The sequence below is a fragment of the Gossypium hirsutum genome, chromosome A11 (genome assembly GCF_007990345.1).
Source record: "Gossypium hirsutum isolate 1008001.06 chromosome A11, Gossypium_hirsutum_v2.1, whole genome shotgun sequence".
NCBI classification, from domain to species: Eukaryota; Viridiplantae; Streptophyta; class Magnoliopsida; order Malvales; family Malvaceae; genus Gossypium; species Gossypium hirsutum.
In genome coordinates this window covers 721,891-743,234 of record NC_053434.1, presented here as the reverse complement: position 1 = coordinate 743,234, position 21,344 = coordinate 721,891, and the positions used below count along the sequence as shown (strand labels likewise).

General features: G+C 30.0%; 4 protein-coding genes across 4 annotated transcripts; 3 read left to right on the top strand and 1 right to left on the bottom strand.

The window, feature by feature from the left end:
• Positions 1-2,598: 2,598 nt before the first annotated feature.
• On the top strand, positions 2,599-4,369 carry LOC107903071 (probable (S)-N-methylcoclaurine 3'-hydroxylase isozyme 2). Its single transcript, XM_016829127.2, has 2 exons — positions 2,599-3,552; positions 3,645-4,369. Exons 1-2 carry the CDS (start codon positions 3,211-3,213, stop codon positions 4,263-4,265), a joined length of 963 nt encoding a protein of 320 aa, XP_016684616.2. The 5' UTR covers positions 2,599-3,210; the 3' UTR covers positions 4,266-4,369.
• A 3,614-nt stretch (positions 4,370-7,983) lies between these two features.
• Positions 7,984-8,936, top strand: LOC121209577 (uncharacterized). Its single transcript, XM_041080446.1, has 2 exons — positions 7,984-8,158; positions 8,244-8,936. Exons 1-2 carry the CDS (start codon positions 7,985-7,987, stop codon positions 8,820-8,822), a joined length of 753 nt encoding a protein of 250 aa, XP_040936380.1. The 5' UTR covers position 7,984; the 3' UTR covers positions 8,823-8,936.
• A 3,589-nt stretch (positions 8,937-12,525) lies between these two features.
• Positions 12,526-14,677, bottom strand: LOC121209576 (40S ribosomal protein S20-2). Its single transcript, XM_041080445.1, has 4 exons — positions 14,377-14,677; positions 13,919-14,049; positions 13,448-13,561; positions 12,526-12,791 (listed from the first exon to the last, which is right to left on the bottom strand). Exons 2-4 carry the CDS (start codon positions 14,028-14,030, stop codon positions 12,649-12,651), a joined length of 369 nt encoding a protein of 122 aa, XP_040936379.1. The 5' UTR covers positions 14,031-14,049; positions 14,377-14,677; the 3' UTR covers positions 12,526-12,648.
• A 4,340-nt stretch (positions 14,678-19,017) lies between these two features.
• LOC121209574 (protein EXORDIUM-like 3) lies at positions 19,018-20,549 on the top strand. The gene has a single exon (XM_041080443.1). It carries the CDS (start codon positions 19,210-19,212, stop codon positions 20,356-20,358), a length of 1,149 nt encoding a protein of 382 aa, XP_040936377.1. The 5' UTR covers positions 19,018-19,209; the 3' UTR covers positions 20,359-20,549.
• The last annotated feature ends 795 nt before the right edge of the window (positions 20,550-21,344 follow it).

The following is a 21,344-nucleotide window of genomic DNA, read 5'->3' as shown; positions in this document are numbered from 1 at the left end:
CCGGGGCCTAGTAGACGGGCCTAAAATTTTGTTTGGGCCCGGCCCGAACCGGCCCATGATCACCTCTACTCAAAAACATGAGGATTAGATTTTTTATTGTTATGATTAAATTCACACAGTATATAAAGGATTAAAGTTGTTATTTTGTTAATTTTAAAAATTGTCACCGTTAGTTAATTAGTAACAAAAAAATACAATATTGAATAGTTGATGATCATTTTGTAACTTTTCATAATAAGGTGGCCAAAAAAGTAATTTACTAATAGTTGGGTGACCACTTTGTAATTTTTCTTAATTGAGTGATTAAAAAAATACTAATAGTTGGATAACCACTAGTGTAGTTTCCCTTTACTTTTTTAATTGTGATTGATAACTATGTTAACTTTTTATTTAATATAAAATTTAGTACTTAACTTTTAAAAGATTAACTTTTCAATTTATCAAACACAACCATATATTTTATTAATAGTCGAATACATTTTAATAAAATAATATATGCGTATGCTTGTGGAAATTGCGTATTTAGAACAAGTAGATATGTTTAAAAATAACATATAATAAATAATGAAACAAATGATTTGAAACTAATTAATAATAAGAGGAGTATTTGATAGACTGATAATGTACTTTTTTTATTCCATAAGCTTTAAAAAAGTTACATGTGTCTTTCTTTCTTTTTTAAGTATTTAATTTTTAATATTTTACTATATCTCTATAGGACACTTGGACCCCCTGACCTTGCTTGTGGAGTCTAAAAAATTTACTGACAGTATATTAAATAGTTTTCTTTAATAATAACACATGAAATATATACAATATTAAAATGAAAAAAAATAGATTAGATGTGAGTAAAATAAAATTTAAATATGTAAATAATATTAATATTTTATTGACGTAAATAGCACAAGTTCAAATTCAACGTATGTAAATTTTTTATTGAGTTATTCTAAAAATAAAAACACTAAAATACCATTAAATAATATGAGTTAAATAATATTTTATTGAAATAATATAAATAGGGTATTAATATCATGGATGCATGTTCCTTTCCGTTGCTTTAAATTTTTTTATTTTTATAATTTTGGGGTAGTTGTACAATATTTTTTTTATTTGTTTTATGAAATGAGTGGTTCATTCCTTTTTGCACAAAGGGTTGGAAGAAAAGCATTTTCCTTATGACATTGACTTGGTGCATTTGTAAGCTGGAATGGTAATTGTTTTGACAATAATGTCTGTTGGTTTTTTTTTTTATAAATTTTTTACCTTATAAATAAAAATTCTAATTTTATTAAAGGAATTTATATAATAATAAATAATTCTAATATTAATTTACTTTATATTTACTAGATCATATTTAAACTATTACGTTTTCATTAAGAAAAAGAAAAAAGAAAAAATATATATTACTTTTTGTTTTAAATCGAAATTTTATAGTATTTATATAATATTTTTCATGCATACAATTTTATAAATAATACATTTATGCTAATATTTCATAAGTATATTAATTATACATTATCTATGAAAAATTATGATGAACTTATTGAGTATTAAGAAAAAGTTGAATGATGAACACTTTTTAGGGTTTATTTTATTTATTATTATATATATACATTAAGATAGTAGAAGGGGTAGGCGCAGCACCTAACAAAAACTATTGTTTTTTATTTTTAATATAAATTTCCCTTTATATTATTGTATGTTCTTGTTATTTAAATTTATGAAATAGTTTTGATCTAGTTTTAGGTTGATTTTTTATCTAATTTCTGGAATCATGAGTAAAAATTTTTATTCTAGCGGTTGTCATTTTTCTGGTTAAGGATATAGGTATCATTATTTTAGAAAGTTGTATTGGCAACAAGTAAAAAATAATCCGTTGATTCGGTGTTGTACGGCGTATTGGAAGAACCAATACGATTGGTTGTTGTATTTGATCTATCAAGGAACACATTGGCACATCCAATTGAGTGGTTTGTTGGATCCGTCAAGGGAAATAGCAATCAAATTTAAACAACTTGCGCGGTTGAGGTCGTTGGCCCAGGTTGGGCCATTATAAGTCACAAGGTTGCCGAAGGGCTAAATCATGGACGCTTGTTTTGTGATTGTTTGTTTAGTAAAAGTTAGTTGTTGGATATTTCTGCAATTAATTTACACATTGAATGGTTGGAGATTTAAGGTGTCATCGAATACTATTATTGACTTATCAATTAAAGGAGAAGACTTATTATCATGATGGTTTGATAAGATTTATTTGAATTCAAAACCCATATCACTTACTTTTGAAATAAATTATTTCCTCGTTTAATTAAAAATTAAAATATTCCAAAATTTATCTTTAATTTTTATTTAAAATTATGAAAAATAAATTAAATAATATCATATTAATAAGATTAAAATTATGAAATAATATATTTTTTAAGAAAATCGAACTTTTATCTGGAATTGGAATTATAATATATTATACCAGGTGATTAATTTAAACATTAAAGAGGCTGTAAGAAATTAATAAATGCCAGTTTGAATTGTAGTACTTTTTTTTCCTAGCTCTACATACAGTTGCTTTATATATAGCTCCATTTCTTTTGCATTCTATCATCAAAAACAAATATGTACAACTTATATGATAAGCTCGCAATTCTTGCCTACGAAGGCTGGTCATGGGATTGCCATGCCCTCGCTCCTCTTATGGCGACGGGGCTAGCAATTTTCTGATGTGCATGGTGGTTGTGGCGGGGTATGAAATTCACCAAAATAAACCCACCTCTACCACCAGGTCCGTTAGGATTGCCTATAATAGGCAACCTTCCTTTCATCCAACCCCAACTGCACCGTTTCTTTTCAGACCTGTCTCGAATCTATGGTCCCATCATAAAACTTCGGATGGGGAGAATGATTGTAATAGTCATAAACTCGCCTTCACTTGCCAATGAGGTCCTCAAAGTCCAGGATGCCATCTTTGCTAACCGTGATATTCCAGCAGCTGGCGTGGTCGGCACCTTTGGTGGACTCAACATCGCATGGAGACCCAAGAGCCCTGGATACGACAGTTTGCGTAAGCTTATTGTTTGTGAAATCATGAGTAAACAAAGCTTGGATGCTTGCTACGTGCTTCGTCGACATGAGGTTCGACGAATGGTGACGGAAATTCATGGAAAAGTTGGTTCATTAGTTAATATTGATGAATAATTATCAGCAACAGCTCTACGAGTGATGACGAGCACGCTATGGGGTGATGATCCATCGCAAGATTTGATTGAGTTGAGGAAACGATTGGATGAATTTATAATAACATTTGCAACACTGAATGTTTCTGATCTTTTCCCAATACTCGCCCCATTTGATTTACAAGGAATTGAATCCAAAGCGAAGGAGCAATTGTCGTGGTTTTATGGGGTTTTTGAATCAATGATAAATAACCGAAGAAACATTGGAGATGATGGAAAAGAAAAGGAAAAAATTAGCAAGGATTTTATGCAACAATTGTTGGAGCTGCACCAGCGAGGAGATGATAATAGCTCTTTATCCCTTAATGAAGTGAAGGCTTTGCTTCTGGTAAATAAATTTAACTTAACATTGTAACATATTAAAATCCACAAAACTGTTGATATTTTCCATTTTACAATACTAATCTCCATATCTCATAGGATCTGATGGTCGCCGGTACAGATACAATACCCACTACTGTAGAGTGGACAATGACCGAACTATTACGCCATCCAGATAAAATGACGAAACTAATCGAGGAATTAAATATGGTGGTCGGAAACCAGAACACGATGGAAGAGTGTTATATACCTCAACTTGTCTATTTGGATGCTGTCATAAAGGAGACACTTCGTCTTCACCCGGTTGCTCCACTTTTACTGCCTCACGTGCCCAGTGAGACCACCATAATTGGTGGATATACTATCCCTAAAGGTTGTAGGGTTTTCATTAATGCATGGGCCATGCAAAGGGACCTTGAGTTGTGGGATGATCCTCTTCGGTTTCAACCTGAGAGATTCTTGGAAACCGACATTAACCATTGGGACAACAATTTCAGGTATCTTCCATTTGGGTCAGGAAGGAGGATGTGTGTTGGGATTTCTATGGCGAAGAAGATGGCAGCGCTGCTCGTGAGCTCTTTGGTGCACTCGTTTGAATGGAGATTGCCAGAGGGGACCAAGCTTAGTTTAGAAGATAAATTTGGACTTGTTTTGAAGAAAAGGGAGTCACTTGTTGCTATACCCATTGCACGACTTCCTAATTTGGAGCAATACAAATGAATATGTTGGGTTTTGCATATTCATAAACTATATGATATGTAGTGGAGTATCTAGGGACTTGTACGGGGCTCAGCCCCTAAAATAGAAAATTGTACATTTAAATATTTTAAAATTTTAAAAATTTAAATTAATTAAAATAAAATTATACTTTAACCCCTTAAAATAATAAAATTTTAATTTGATCATATAAAAATTATAAAAATATGTACTATTGAAAATTAAATTTTAATTTCGTACCACTTAAAAATTTCAAGGCTTCGCCTCAGATGATATGCTATGTTAAACGACGATGAAGTGGCGGAGGATCTGAAGTGGTGGTCGTATACCCTCAGGGTGGCCTACGCTCAAACAAAATAGAAAAGAAGGGACTTTTTCTTTAGAAGGATTAAGATATGGAGCAAAGAAGACAGGGAACGAAACGCGGAGCAGTAGAAAAAGCTGGCCCTGGGCCGTGGAATCGAAGTCCAACAACGTACTCCAATTCAACGTTTCGGGCCTTTGGGTATAAATGTCTTCCTTGTTTCGTTGTTTTAAGTCTGCCAAGAATTGCTTCACCATTTCATGTAATATCGAGCATGATTGTCGCTTACCCTTGGTGGTGTTTAAAAACATGTTAGTAGCTCCCACTTTTTATGTCTGGTAATGTTGATGGAAATGATGGAATTTAATTTTAAAATGTTTGTAAATATATATGTTTCAGCTCATACTGTTGAACAAGAAAATTTGTTTTAGCTCAGTCCATAACAATGGACACATTTAATATGCTTATGTTCATTCCTACGATTTAATTGCATTTATATTGTACAATTGTTGGTATGTGTTTGCTTGCTTATGATATTTATTCTTATGAATAGATTGAATTAAATATGACTTTAATTATCGCAATGCCTTCAAATTAATTGGATCGATGAATTCTCTATCATTTCAGGAGAGAGTTTATTGATGCTACTAACGACGGGATATCCTTTTTCGAGCCGAAGGAACTTAAATAATTAGTTATAATAAGTAAGTTTAAATAATTTAATTTGTACAAATGATAATATTAATTAAAATTATAAAATAATTCATGTGCCTTTAATTAACTAGTTCATATATCATGTGCAATATATCATCTGCATTGCACATGATTATTTTATTATTTTTAAATATTAAATAATATATTTTTATAATTTAAAAATATATTTCCTAATTAAATGACAATTGATTTAACTTTAAAAGTAATGAAAATGAAAAGTTAGAAAATAGATTATAGTAAATATTAAGTAATTAGATAGAATTATTTATGATTAGAATATTAGTCAAATTTTCACCTACAAATAACTATTATTTTAATATTTCATTGCTTTTAACTTAATATTACTTTTATATAATATTTCATTACTTTAATATTAGTTAATTTTTTTTAAAAAATTATATATAGTATAGGTATACATGTGGCCCTTGAAGTTAAAAGTTTTGATTAAGATTACAGGTATCCAGGGGAGGGATTGGGTTGCAACAAAGTTTCAAAAAATTTCAAGTTTTGAATAATTTTGAAAAATCTAGTCTAATCCAAAAATTCATTTTTTTATTTAAATTCAGTTCAATAATTAAATTAATTATTCAATTTAGTATCTACCCACGAAAACAAGAGCTGACAAAAGAGAGAGAGAGAGCTTACGTCATTAACAGAAGCAAATATAAAAATTTTAACCAAATTAACGATAAAAATACAATTTCAAGGTCAAATCCTAAATAAAACATTAACTTTTAGAAACAGACAAATTGGGTAGCATCTCATAATGCATGGCAGTGAGGGAGGAAATATGAATGGATTTGGTATAACATGAATCCATGTGGGGGAAGGGCGGGGGGGGGGGGGGGACATCTTGATCTGATCTACATCTGTAGTGTTTGGGGTTTGAGGGGGCAAATTGCATCAGAGTTTTAATTTTACAGTCTTTGTTCGTTTATTTAATATTACAAAACAAAAGAAAAAAAAAAGGAACAATCTTTGGATGGCATTAAATGGACAAATTTGCATGTCTATGATTCATATTGCAATATTTTATCACAATTTCCTCTTTAATATTTCGTAATCAGATTCCAAGAGCTTGTTTTCGTGTTGGTAGAAGGTCATCTTAGGGATCCCTCTATTTTTGTAATAGCAACATAACAGCATTCGTCGGCAAAAAAAAAAAAAAAACACTAAGGCGTCGGGTAGGTTCATGCATTTTCTGCAAATAAATATGTATGCAGAATCATTCCCAACCATCTTATTTTTATTCTAACTTTTTATTTCTTTAAATTTTTTTATGTCTAATTCGTATTTTTTTCAAATTAATTAAGAAACCGTGAGTTTAAACGTATTTAAATACATTATTACTCTCGTTTATGAGCTAAAGATATATGAATAAAAATAAATAATACTAAAGAAAATATATATGCTAAAGGAAGATGGATGCATTTTTAATTTTTTTTCTTTATAATATTCGTTTTTCGTTCTCAATAATATAAAAATAACAAAAAAAAACTATATAAATAATTATGAGGAAAAGTACAGCTCAAAGTACTTTATTCCTTGTTTATAAATGATAGTAATCAATTAAATTATAAAAAACTGTTAATGAGACATTAGTAAGTTCAAATTTTAAAAACATTTAGATTTCATGTTTAGATTCCAGTTTCAAAAACACGTCAATGTCAAGAAACAACAATGTAGAAGTTGTCTATTAATTGTTGTTGTAATTATAAAATTTCTTAAAATATCACTTTTAATAGGAGTTTTGTTGGGTTGTGAACAGAGTTAAACATGGGAGCCTTGTCTTTTTTTCTTTTCTTTTCTTTTTGTAAGAAATTATCAACACAATTTAATGCTTTGCTGTGTGGGTTTTTTTTTTTTTTTCATTTGAAAATTTAAATTGTCTCTTCATAAAGGACACAACAGCTTATCTAACATTAATTACTGACTTGTGCAGATCATTTCCGAATTTATTATAATAATTGTATATCAAGTTGCTTCCACGAAGCTTATATTAGATCCCTTTTATTTATGTTAAATTTTTAACAAATTTCGAATTGAAAATATATATTAGAAGTTAAAATACGTAAGTGATACTAATATATAGTTGCAAAATAGATATATATTTTAAAATCAAAACTAATTAGGTTATTATATTAATTTAGTATTTGAGTTCGACTTTAATGTTTAATTTAGTATCTCAAGTTTTTTGTCTTAATTTAGTACTTATATTTGGTTTCAATGTTCACTTTGATACTTGGTTTTTCAATTTGACACTTGAATTTTTTCCTATCCCAATTAAGTACTTGAGTTTTGTTTTATTATTCAATTTGGTATTTAGTTTTTTTTTATCTCAATTAATTATATTTTTTTACGAAACTACACGTGTCAAACATTCATTGGGTGACATGATAACATTTGATCTGTGTACCAAGTTAAACATTGAAACAAAACTTAGGTATCAAATTGATATAGAAGTATCAAATTAAACACCAAAACTAAACTCATTAACCAAATTTTATATTAACCCAAATTAATTTCAAGTTTAGAAATGGCAAAATTGATGTTATTAACCCAAAACAATCCACTATCTTGAAATTTGACACAATAGTTGGATTTATTTTTTTTTAAATTTAACTAATAGACATGGCCAGTTGGACTTAAATTGCACACTTCAAAAGTATATCATCCTCCTTAGATTCCTCCTATATATATATATATGTATATATATATAACCCATTCTCCATTAACCAACACATCTCTATCAATTGAACAAAGGCTTGTAAAACCCTTTAGTCGCTTCAATCCAAAACCTGCAACAAAACAAGAAACGAAAATGGCTTTCTGGTCTGCTGAGAATGCCACAAAAGCATACCTCAAAACCTTGAAAATGGTAAGTTTCCTTCATACATACATACAAGTTTTGCTTTGCAATTGTCTAAGAGTTCCCCATTTTGAGTTTGGTTTCAAGTATGCAGGGCCAAAACGCTAAAGAACCAAACGCAGCCGAATTCATATCCGCCCTTGCAGCGGGCAACAACGCGCAGCTAATGGTCGCAGCATGTGCCGATGCTGCCGATTATACCACATTAGCTCTAGTAGCAGCCGCTCATCAAACAGGCGGCCGTGTCATTTGCATCCTCCCCGGCACCGAACAACTCCGATCATCAAAGCAAATCCTCGGTTACGACGCTTGTCGTGTGGAGTTCGTAGTCGGTGATGCTCGAAATCTACTGCTAAGCCAATACACAGAAGCCGATTTCGTGCTTATTGATTGCAACCTAGAGAATCATGAAGGCATGGTTCGAGCAGTGCCGGCTGGCACGAAACGAAATGGAGCTGTCGTTGTGGGTTATAACGCATTTGCTAAAGGTTCGTGGTGGTCCGGTGGATCGAAAACTCAATTGTTGCCTATAGGAGAAGGGCTGCTGGTCACTAGGATCAAACCAAATGCTTTGGTGAAGAGAAGCCAATGGATTGTAAAGGTGGATAAATGCACTGGGGAAGAACATGTGTTCAGGGTCAGGTTTCCACAAGGGAAAGGCATCAAAGCTTAGATTTTCATTGTTCCACTGCTTTTTCCTGCAAACCAAACGGAAAAAAAAGGGGGTTAGCATAGGTTAAAATTAGTTTATGGAGAGTTTTAATTTGTATATAGCGATTAATATATAGTAAATCATTTGTCTCGAAGTGTTAATTAAAAAGATTGAACATTGCACTGTGCTTTGGTTTTGATGGAGTTAATATTAGCTAATTTTTCATATGATCGAAAGATAATCAATGGATTAAATTCTAAAAATGACTATATTTTTGGCCCATTGCAAAGAATTTCTTGAAACAACACCCTTCACAAATTATTAGAGCAATTTTAAAGAAAGATTCAGGTTTGAACCTTCTCAATCACATTACAAAAAGAAACAATCATAAATCTCAAAAAGATTAATCTCAATTAATCATAAAATGATAATAAAAAATATCTTAATTTTACCAACTCTAATTTACCTGCCTAAAGAAATATAAAATTTTGTGTTGAAATATTTAATTTAATTATTAATTTTCAAAGAAGCCAAAAATGAAAATTTTGCATTTAATCAAATGCTAAACAAATCGGTTTTAATTTTGAGAATATCTCTTAAAGCCAAAGCTCCTATATTCCCTCTGGCTATGCCCTTATTTTGGAATAATTAGTTACGGGCAAATAGGGTCTTTGGTCCCTTTAGTTAAGTGGATTAATATAAACTTTAGTCCCTCTTAGTTATAAAGAATAGAATTTAAAACTTTTGTAAATAAATTTCTTATTTTGACCCCTTTGATTTCCCCCTTGATACTAAGCTATTATTTAAATTCAAGTGGATACCTTATGTAAATATATATTTAAAGAATAATAGTTCTCAATATGAAAGACATAATTTAAGACAATGCTATTACATGACAATGTAAAGTTAACCTATGTTTTGCTTTTACCTTAATTTAAAATCGATATTATAAACTAGAAAAAGAAAATGTTAACGTATAATTAAGTAAATTATATAAAATGATGACAGAACAGCTCAAACATAGAAAGACCAGCTAGATTTTGCAGAGAGCTTTAAGTTTCAATCTTATTTTAATCTTTAATTAAATATAGTGATCAAATTTTAAATTGGGTTTGTCTTGAACAAAAGAACGTGGGGGTGGTTTGCTTAATCTATCTTTAATGGAGATTAACAAAAGTAATTAATGCACTGTTGGAAGTTGTTTATTTTCAATGTCCCTCTTATTTTGGACATCACATGTAAGTTGATAACTATTTTAGCAATAGATTTTTAGAATAGATTAAATATATATGTAAAATAAACAAGCTATACAGCTTTTAATATGTTTATAATAGTGGATTATGAACAACAATGCTACAATTTAGTCACAAGGTTATTGCATGTTAGCATTAATGATCAGGAAAGCATTAAGGAGGGTAAAAGTATTATGGAATTTTCTGCAGTAGCAGTTAGATTACATTTTTTTTTTTATTTCAAAAATTGGCAAATTAATCTCTGTATGTTAGATAAAAGAGTAAATTGGTTCTTTTGTTAAAATTTTCATCTATTTCTACTGTAACAGCCCGTTTTCAGTGAAATCGGAATAGTGGTTTTGGGACCACAAATCCGAGTCCGGAAGGAAAATTATTTTAATATTATTTCATTATCTGCATTATGATAGTAATATTGTATAAAAATTTCGTTAGGAAAATTTTACCGATTACATGTTTAATTGATAAAAGGACCAAATTGCATTAAATGCAAAAGTTGAGTTCTAGTAGCTATAAGTATCAAATAGCTATGAAATTCAAAATTTGAGGTCCTTATATGTGAAATAGACCATTAAGTGGAGTTAGTAGATAAACATAATTAGTCATCATGGGAAAATCTAATAAAGAAAAGGACTAAATTGAAAAGTGAAAATAATAAAAGATGATAAATGATTAAATAACAAAATATCATATTTGGCATCATCTTTCCAAAATTATTTTACATAGAAATCATAGTTAGAAGAGCTTGGAGGTAGCAAGCTTATTTGGCTCAATTAGATCCGAATAGACCAAATACGGAGTTAGTTCGAGGAAAAGAAAAAGTGTCAGATTAGTAGATTTTGCATACAAGAACAATTATTGAGATAAGTTCGTGTAACTAAATTTTGTATATTTATATGTTTGAATTGAATGTTGTATATGTGAATGGTGTAACTAAATTAGGAGAAAACTTATTATCAATGATGGTTTGATAAGATTTATTTGAATTCAATACCCATCACTTACTTTTGGCATAAATTATTTTCTCATTTAATTAAAAATTAAAATATTCAAAATTTATCTTTAATTTTTATTTAAAACTATGCAAAATATATTAAATAATATCATATTAATAAAATTAAAATTATGAAATAATACATTTTTTTTAAATAAAACTTATATCTGGAATTGGAATTGGAATTATAATTATACCAAAAAAATGGGGAGTAACTATTACCGATAAAATAACTATATTTAGTGATTAACTTAAACATTAAAGAGGTTGTAAGAAATTAATAAATGCCAGTTTGGATTGTAATGCTTTTTTCCGAGCTATACATACTGCTTTATATATAGCTCCATTTCTTTTGCATTCTATCATCAAAAACAAATATGTCCAACTTATATGATAAGCTCGCAATTCTTGCCTACGAAGGCTGGTCATGGGATTGCCATGCCCTCGCTCTTCTTATGGCGACGGGGCTAGCAATTTTCTGCTGTGGATGGTGATTGTGGCGGGTATGAAATTCACCAAAACAAACCCACCTTTGCCACCTGGTCCTCGAGGCTTGCCTATAATAGCAAACCTTCCGTTCATCAGAGTGATAATGTACACGCTTTTTGGGTGGTTCATCGGAATGGGACGAAGAGGAAAGCAAGGATTTGATTGAGTTGAGGAAACGATTAAATGAATTTGTAAGATTATTTACAGCACCCAATGTTTGTGATCTGTTTCCAGTTCTTGCCCCGTTTGATATACAAGGAATTGGATCCAAATCGAAGAACCATTTGTCGTAGTTTTATGGGGTTTTAGAATCAGTGATGATGAACCGAATAAAGATCGGTGATGATGGAAAGAGAAGGGATGAAATTAGTGTGATTTTATGCAGCAATTGTTAGAGCTGCATCAGCGAGGAGATGATAAAGACTCTTTATCCATCACTGAAGTAAAGGCTGTGCTTTTGGAAATTAATCCTGTTTTCTGTGCTTCTGGAAATTAATCCTGTTTTTCTTTAGGTTTTGAGTTTAATTGTTGTAGTTAATTTTATTGCCGGATATACATTCCCTAAAAAACCCCGGGTTTTCATTAATGCATGTCCCATGCAAAAAGACCCTGAGTTGTAGGATGATTTCCTTTGGTTTCAGCCCAATAAATTCTTAGATACCTATATTGATTACCAAGGGAACAGTTTTCCGGTATTTGCCATTTGGGTTGGAAGGAGGATTTGTGTCGGAATTCTATTGGCAGAAATATGTGTAATCGTTCGAATGGGTATGACAGGAAGGGGCGAAGCCCAGTTTAGAAGAGAATTTCGGGTTTGTTTTGAAGAAAACAGAACCACTTGTTGCCATATCTATGCACGCCTTCCTAATTTAGAGCAATACCAATGAATATAGGTTAATTGTTCATAGATATGATAGTTAATGTGTAGATAAAATGAAGAGGTCAAAATGGTAATTTCATGATTTTTTTCAATGTCAAAATAATGCATAAATAGAGAATGCAACCATAATCTTTTAAATAACAAAAGAAAACAAAATCTGCAGTTGTGACACGAAAGCCCTTTGAATCAACTAAAACTAGTTAAGGTCCGAAAAAGGCAAAATGAGGCACACATTTAAGAATCTGCAATGGTGACCTCGACCTCAACTCCGGGTTCAATGGTGATGGAAGTAATTTGTTTAACCACATCGGGAGAGCTGAAAAGGTCAATAACTCGCTTGTGAACACGGAGTTCAAACCGATCCCATGTGTTAGTTCCTACAAAGCACACAAATAGTATCATTACTTGTCCATACAAGTTATTCACTATACATGAAAACCTTGGAGCATACTTCACTTTATTGGCCTGCAAATCAAACCCCGACCATAGCCAACAATCATCAATACAAGTACTGTGGAAGCCCTTACACTAGGAGTCGAATTGCATTTTACCCCCTTCACTCAAAAAATAAGCAAATTAGACCCTATACGTTAGATCAAAGAGACACACCAATTTGATATACAAGGACAAATTTGCCCATTTTTTGAGTGAATGGGGGGAAAGTGCAATCTTTTACCACAATCAACTGATATAATTGAGAGTTACAGTATCACATTCACTAGTAACCAATGAATATATAAACTCCATGTTATGTAGGGGAAAAAAAATGCACCAAGTAGCTCAAACATTAAATTCTTCCAGTACCAAGGCAAGTTTGATGTGTTTAAACATGCAAAAACGAAGAGAAGGCAGTTCTTAATGATTTTTCTAATATAAAATAATAATAGAGTACAGATGAATAATTCAGATTTGCAGTATAGAGCAGGGGAATCATAAACATTATAAGTTCCCAAAGGATGCTTTCAAGATAAGAAACAAAGTCTACATAAAAGTAAGGTACAAAATACCGCAACATGCAAGGTAAGTAAAATACCTTCACCGCAGGGAGACTTCCTTGTGGTGATGTGAAGAACCTTGGTGGGCATTCTCACTGGTCCCTTAACCCTCAGTCTCTTATCCTTGGCACCACGGACCAAGTCAGCACAAACTATAAATCAAAAAGAAAAATATTAGGATAACTAATGCTAATTGAATTGGTATCATCAATCTATCGAAAGTACTATCATATTGAGGTACTTCCTATACGATTTTACACCGAGGATCTGCAATGTCACACATGAAATTTGATTTGCGATTTTATACATGAATTTTTAATTTGATTCAATTTTCACAAATCACTAAAAACATTACCGAATTAGCACTATTTTACATTGATGTATTACATACACGAACAATTATATAAATCCATTATGAAAATCATTGTATGTATTCGTTTCTTTAAATGTGTACAATTGAATCAAAATCAAATTTTCATCTATACATATGAACCAAAATTTTATTGTACCTTTCTCGAGGTTTTTCACATTCTTGGAGGAGAGAGTGATCCTGATTTTGTGAACCTGCTCTTGGGATTCCTCCAAACCAGGCTTGGTCGGTTTCATAGCAGCATACGCCATCGTTTTCGACTCTTAGTTTCTATTCAAGAACACCCAATTCCAGTAAATTAATAAAATATCCCAATCTAAAAGAAAATCACAAAGTTGATAAAATCTTAAAGCGATGGAAACAAATCACAACATGGGATTCAATATTCAAATAACTGAGTTCAAAAGTACAAGAGATTGAAAAAAAACTTCACTATATTCATTACAAATCCAGTAAAAGAATATAAAGCAAAAATCTTCTGGTTTATGGAATAACAAAGAAAAACCAGAATAAAGAAAAAAAAATCTATGCCACTAATTTAATGAAAGCATTTCGTATATAAAAAAAATACGAAGAAAAAAAAAGTGAGAGAGAAACCTGAAGAAGTGAGAGATGGGAAGTTTCAAGCTATGTTCTGTGCTGCCGCTTTGCTCAAAAAAACGAACGGCGAAACGGGAAAGAAGGCTCTGTAGAAGATTTATATACGTGGAGGTGATGAGCTTGGAGTTAGGGTTTTTTGCTCAAGGGAAAAAACAATATTAGTTCTTAAACTTAGTATTGTTTTTCAATTTAGTCTCCAAATTTAGCAAATATTCTCAATTTGATCACTGAATTTGGATTTCGTTTTGGTGTAATGACATAGTTCTCTCAGATTTTCTTAGTCACCACTTGAAAATTTTATATAAAATATATTTTTTAATGAAATGATGCAATCTCATTATTTCATGTCATCCTAATTTAATAAAATCTAAATTTAGAGATTAAATTGAGAAAAACTGTCAAGTTTCAAGATTATATGGGCTAAAAAAGTTCATAGATCAATATGGAAAAGGTTTTCAAGTTTAGGGACTATATTTTAATTTATCCCTTTTCTCAACTTGACTGGGTTTGCGGGTCGGATGCAGATATTTCTTGAACGCATCGTTTTAAATTTCACGGCCCAAACGAGCCTTTTGGGCTCCAGGGGTAAGCCCATTAAATTAGGGTGTTTAGTTTATTTTAAATTTCATTTTTTTGGAAATTTATTTCAAATAAAATTTCAAGCACTGTGAATTTTTTTTAAAAAAAAAATTCCTAATATATTGAAAATCTTCAAACACTTTATCAGACAAACTTTCATTGGCATAAAACAAATTTAACAGTGCATAATATGTATATTAGATTAAAATTCATGTATAATTTTAAATTTTATTTCTATTTAGTAAAATTGTAAATTATTTTCTTCATAAATATTTAAAAAATAATTTTTCAATTAAATAAATTTTAATTATTCTTTATCTAGAAATTTTAAGTTATTTTCAATATTTGTATATAAAATTTATTTTTATCCTGAAAGATAAAAATAATTATAATTAAAATAAAAAGTAAGCACAAACTTGAACTTATATCTCAAAAACCCTTCAAACATTTCGAGTAAGATTTTTAATTTTTCAATTTTCCTTTGTCAACCCTTGCATTAACAGGCAAGGCATAATGAAATTTTCAACGTGTTCTCATTGTTATGTGTCTCATTTTTCTACTCTGCTCGGGATTCTGACATTGACCAAATTTTCATACTAAAAAAATACTTTTTTGAAATTTAGTTTTTTTCTTCTCCTTCTTTTAGTTTTAAAATTTAAGTTTTGGTGGATAATATTGTTAAATTTAAGTTTATTCGTGTGATATTTTAAAATTAAAAAAATATTCAATCAATAAATATTTAACTAAAAGATAATGTTTTCAATAAGCTTAAATTCAATAAAAAATAACAATATTAACTATTCAACTTAAATTTTAAAATTTAAAAAATATAAAAATTAAATTTTTAATTTTTAAAAAATATAACAACTTATAAAATATTTTTTACCAAAAAAATAAAAGAAAAGTTTGATTTAAGGAAAACGTCACGTACCGAGATTGAAGGCAGGAATCAGCACATGAACAGTACGTGACAAAGAACGACTGTGTTATGTCACATCCTGCTTTATGATCTTTTCTGATTGCCATTTTCCTTTTGATTTTATTTATCACTATTTTTCTTTACCAATTGGTTTTAACGTATCAACACTTGTGGTATTTGATTCTTGTTTTACTAACTTTATATTGTAAATTAACTCCATACTTTATTACACTTTTTGAGTCTTACAAAATCTTGCATTCTTTCATTTCGGGGATATGCCCCTTTAGCAACCACTCTAACATAGTCAAAATGACATTTACCTATATTCCATTTTTTTTTATTTGCAAATTATGACCTTTTAATTACACCTTTAAATTATTAATTTTAGACTAATTAAATTATTTTATTATTAAAATTATTAATTTAAACGATAAATCAAATCTTTCATAACTAAATTTAAAATGAAAAATTAAAGAAATAAAACATTGTCCATAATTAAGTTAACAAATTTTGGTAATAAAAAAACTTAATTAAAATATTGAGTTCTAAAACTTTAATTTAAACTGAAAGTTATAATTTAGAAATATTTAGTGTAATTAACTGAAATTTTTTTCCTTATAATATCAGTCAGGTCAGATATAATTCTATGTCAAGTGAATTCTTATATATTTGTTTGTTATAAATGCAAAATTACTAATGGGGAAAGCTTCCTTGATTTCTGGGTTCTTTTCTTTTCTTTTGGTCTGTAATCATTATTTGGCTTCAACATGAAGCTAAACATCCAAGGGATCTGCTCACGTATCAACTCATTTTTTTTAGCAAAATAAAATGATACAAATTTATATTTATTTTTTAAAAATTATAAAAATAATAAATTTATATATTAATTATAGTAAAAATATATAATTTAATTTCAATGAATAAAAATAAGTTTTTCTCTTTGCTCGTGAAGATCTACAATCTCATACTTTGCGTGATAAAAAAAAAATCATTGTTTTTTCCTCTAATGAGCATTAGTTGAAGTGTTATTTACTGCAGTATTCGTAGATATTTCAAACAAAAATATTAAGGTAAATATTATTAAGAGTTTATTTCAGTAAAAGTCAAAATGCTAATGACTTGTTCACACACATATGTATAGGATATATTAATGTGATAAGTAAATTAGGTATTAATTTGATTAAAAAATTTATAAATATATCATTTTATAATTAAAATAAGTTATATTATTTAAAAGTATTTTAATATTTGTATTTAATAAAAAATTTATTTATCGTTAGATTTGAAATCATGTTATTTACATTAATAAAACATTAATTTTATTATTAGATTAAAATTTTATTTTAATATAATAACTACATTTTAATTGTATTATGCATAAGTTATTACGTCCATAAATTGTATATTAATAACGTTGTTAATTAAATTGGTGTTACAAGTCAACTTGATTGAAAAACAATTATAGTACATTTAGTATTACTAATATAATGTACTTATATGTTTAAATTTCATTTTGTTCGTAATTTAATATATATTTTATTTTAATATTGTACATATTCTATATGTTTGGGTTAATTAATTTCAAACCATACCTAGTATATGCTATTTTTAAATTAATATTTATGTTTCCATGTAATTTTTTTAAAATTTAAATAAAGTTAAAAGGGTTTATTTTAACTTAAAATTGGAATATAGTTATGTTTAAAAAGAGATATTTGTGAAAATGACTTCCCATCATGTAAAACGTTGAAAAGGAACTAATAGTTGGAGGACGTATTAAGTTCAATACGATGGTCAAATTTCCAATAGGGATAATTTCTCTCAAAAGCACCGAAAGAAATTTCATAATATTGAAAAACAACACCGTATAAATAGTGTTAACAGCCAAATGTCATTGTCAATGTTTCAGCTATCTCAGTTTATGACAAAGCCCCACCACCATTGTAGCCTTGAAAATTTCACCTATCTCGTTAAAAATTATAAGGGGTTGAAATGCGTTTTGTTTTTATTTTTTGTTAAAATAATTAATAAATAAAGTTTTTATTAAAAGTTTTATTTATTTTTTAGTTACTATAAATTGATTTTTATATGTCAAGATTAAGTACATATAACATGTCATATGTCAACTACATTAATTTTAACCGTACAAATTGATAAAAATTTTAATAAAAATAGTCAATTTAGTTTTTGATTTAACACAAGAGATTAATTTATTTATTTTTTAAGTAAAAAATTACAATTTATTTTCTATTAACGAATAATTTTTTTGTCGACAATTTCAAAATCGTATTAAATTGAAGTTCCATTCACCATAATTATCCTTTTTTTTTTCTCTATAATTGGATAAAATATATTATCGATCTTCAAAAACAAAATATCAACCTCTACTAAGTGGGTGGCTTGGTCTCTCAAAAATTATGATAAATTTTATCATATCCTTAATAATAATAAAAAAGCCTATGACTATGAGGAATGCCAGCTTAAAAGGGAAAGCTCCGTAGATTTTTTGCCACCTACTTCATTGACATTTCCATCTCTGACAACACTATATTTTCCTTTCTTCATGATTTAAATAATATATTTGTGTACATGCAAAAATGTAAAAAAGGAGCCTCCCTCACTATCCATATTTCTCATTTATAGTCTATGGAGCCATTCTGGGAGGCATGCAAGTCATGAACTCAATTGCTCCTTCTCCTTCCAGTTGGCTACAAATTTATTTTCTCAAAGATTTATAGCCCATGTTATTATGACCACATTACTTGCACTCTCATTCATGTAGAATTTTGGAATGTTTTATCTAAAAAAATACGTGACAGATTGATGAAAAGGAAGTAACAAAATTTTAGAAGAATTTTAAAACATTTCTCGTGATTTACACGCTCTATACCCTTAAAAATAATGTGCTGCTCATCAAGTAATCCAAAATGTATTAATTATGTGTGTATAGCATGTGTAAAGTTTTTTCCTTTTTTCATTCCTTTGTGTTTTTTATTAGTTTGATTATTGCTATATATGTTTGGATATGACTTGTATTATATCTGTATTTGTACTCTAAAAAACAGTTTATGATAGTATAAATATAATAAAAATTATATTAAAATTTATAGAATATAAAAATAGATTCAGGGTACTACATGGGTGTCTAAATAATTACAAAAAAAAAATGTACAAAATTAGTATAGAATTTAAAGTAAGATAGTGAAAGAAAAGGTGGAAGGTGGAAGGTGGAAGGTCCACAACTGTAATCGTCTTGTTGGTTCATTCGTTAATTGTGTGTTGCTTCATTCTTCACACTAAACAATCTCACTTCCCTGTAAAAATATTTCTTAATGAATCAAACTCATCTAATATTACATTTTTGCGGTAGCTTTTCAAAAGTAAACATAATTTCTCTCTCTATATATGCTCATCGCCACCAGAAAACTCAACTACTTTCTGTCAAACCCCATTTGCTCAAAATGCACCGTCCTTCACTACTTCTAACCCTCCTCACTCTTCTTACACTGCTAACAGCAGCTCCACTTCCGGCCATTGGGTATCGTCCATTGCCTCACTTAAAACCCAACAGCTCCGATACAAGATTCGGTGACTCCAAGAAATACGAGGGTTCCTCGGAGTTCGTCCATTTAAGATACCACATGGGTCCAGTACTCACCGGTAGCATTACCGTTCACACGATCTGGTACGGCAAGTGGCAGAAATCCCAAAAGAAGATAATCCGTGAGTTCATCGGTTCGTTCTCCGCCGTCAATGCTAAGCATCCTTCGGTTGCCGGATGGTGGGATACCGTACGGCTTTACACCGACCAAACGGGAGCCAATATTTCCCGTACGGTGCGTTTAGGGGAAGAGAAAAACGACCGTTTTTACTCCCACCGGAAGTCACTCACTCGCTTGTCGATACAGTCCGTTATAAAAAGCGCGGTAACCGCCAAAACCAAGCCGTTGCCTATAAATCCCAGCAATGGGCTTTACTTATTGCTCACATCAGATGACGTGTACGTCGAGGATTTTTGCGGCCAAGTTTGCGGGTTCCATTACTTCACATTTCCGTCCATCGTGGGATACACGCTCCCGTTTGCGTGGGTGGGTAACTCAGCGAAGCTTTGTCCGGGAATATGTGCTTACCCGTTCGCCGTACCGGAGTACATGCAAGGGTTGAAGCCGTTAAAGTCACCCAACGGTGACGTGGGAGTGGACGGGATGATAAGTGTGATCGGACACGAGGTTGCTGAGCTGGCAACTAACCCATTGGTGAATGCTTGGTACGCGGGGCAAGATCCCGTGGCTCCCGTGGAAATAGCGGATTTATGCGAGGGTATTTATGGAACTGGAGGTGGTGGTTCTTACATGGGACAGTTATTGAACGGTAAAGATGGTGCCACGTATAATATGAATGGGATCAGACGGAGATATTTGGTTCAGTGGCTTTGGAACCATGTTGTAAGTTACTGTACTGGCCCTAATGCTCTTGATTAGTAATCTTATCTTTTTTCCTTTTGCATGGGTAAGGTTTAAGATTGTATCTTACTATAGTGGGTTACCGCGGGATGTTTTTAAAATTATTGGTTATGGTTAAAAAGAAGAAAAACGATAAATATGTAATTGTCACGTTAGAAATTAAAAAATTGTACTGGTAATTTAAAATCTATTAAATTAGTAATTAAATATTTTAGTTCTTTTTTTTAGAAATATTTTTTTTCTTTTAACATTGACCAATTAAATTAGTTAAAAGAGAAACTCGTTTTTTTTAATGTAAATTCTACATGACATAATTAATGGTAGATTAATATTTATTTTCTTCTTTTTTTCTCTTCAAATGTTTAATTTAGAAAGATATCGCAATAAAATCTTAAATAGATGTTACCGATTGAATACTTTATTTTAAATATGTAATTTTGTAATAATTATTATTTTCTTAATATATCAAATACCTCTTTGGTCATTTTAAGATGGTAAACTCTTAACAAAGAGTAATATATTTGAGTACAAATCGCAACCTGCCTGCCCGCACTCTGCAATTGCCTACGATGTCAACAAATCGCAAAGTATCACCGCCTTTCTTTTTAATATTCGCTAATGTCTTCACTTTTATTTATTTTTAATTATAAATTTAATCATTAACGTTATTAATTTTTTATTAAATTTAAATTTATTTCAACATAATCTTACCAATAGTTAATATTATTAATTTTTTAATAAATTTTATTTTATTTTTATTACATAATTATTAAGTAGGCATTTTTGATATTATATCAATAAAATTTAAAAGAAATTATATTAATAATAAAAAGAACTTCAAATTTGCTGAGTATTCCAAATATTTAAAGAATATATCGACTCAGCAAATTTTAACTTTTTTATGCCTTTTCTAAGGAACTTTATTCAACTTTGCGCCGCGAGGGCTATGGTGATGTACATTTTCTTTTCCTTTTCTATTTTTTATTCAAAAGTTTTTTTTTTTA

Coding starts and splice junctions, on each gene's coding strand:
- LOC107903071 (XM_016829127.2), top strand. CDS start 3,211: ATGACGAGCACGCTATGGGGTGATGATCCATCGCAAGATTTGATTGAG. Junction 3,553..3,644: donor AAGTGAAGGCTTTGCTTCTG/GTAAATAAATTT, acceptor CATATCTCATAG/GATCTGATGGTCGCCGGTAC.
- LOC121209577 (XM_041080446.1), top strand. CDS start 7,985: ATGTATATATATATAACCCATTCTCCATTAACCAACACATCTCTATCA. Junction 8,159..8,243: donor ACCTCAAAACCTTGAAAATG/GTAAGTTTCCTT, acceptor TCAAGTATGCAG/GGCCAAAACGCTAAAGAACC.
- LOC121209576 (XM_041080445.1), bottom strand. CDS start 14,030: ATGGCGTATGCTGCTATGAAACCGACCAAGCCTGGTTTGGAGGAATCC. Junction 13,562..13,918: donor TGTGAAAAACCTCGAGAAAG/GTACAATAAAAT, acceptor TTTGATTTATAG/TTTGTGCTGACTTGGTCCGT. Junction 12,792..13,447: donor GAAGTCTCCCTGCGGTGAAG/GTATTTTACTTA, acceptor TGTGCTTTGTAG/GAACTAACACATGGGATCGG.
- LOC121209574 (XM_041080443.1), top strand. CDS start 19,210: ATGAATCAAACTCATCTAATATTACATTTTTGCGGTAGCTTTTCAAAA.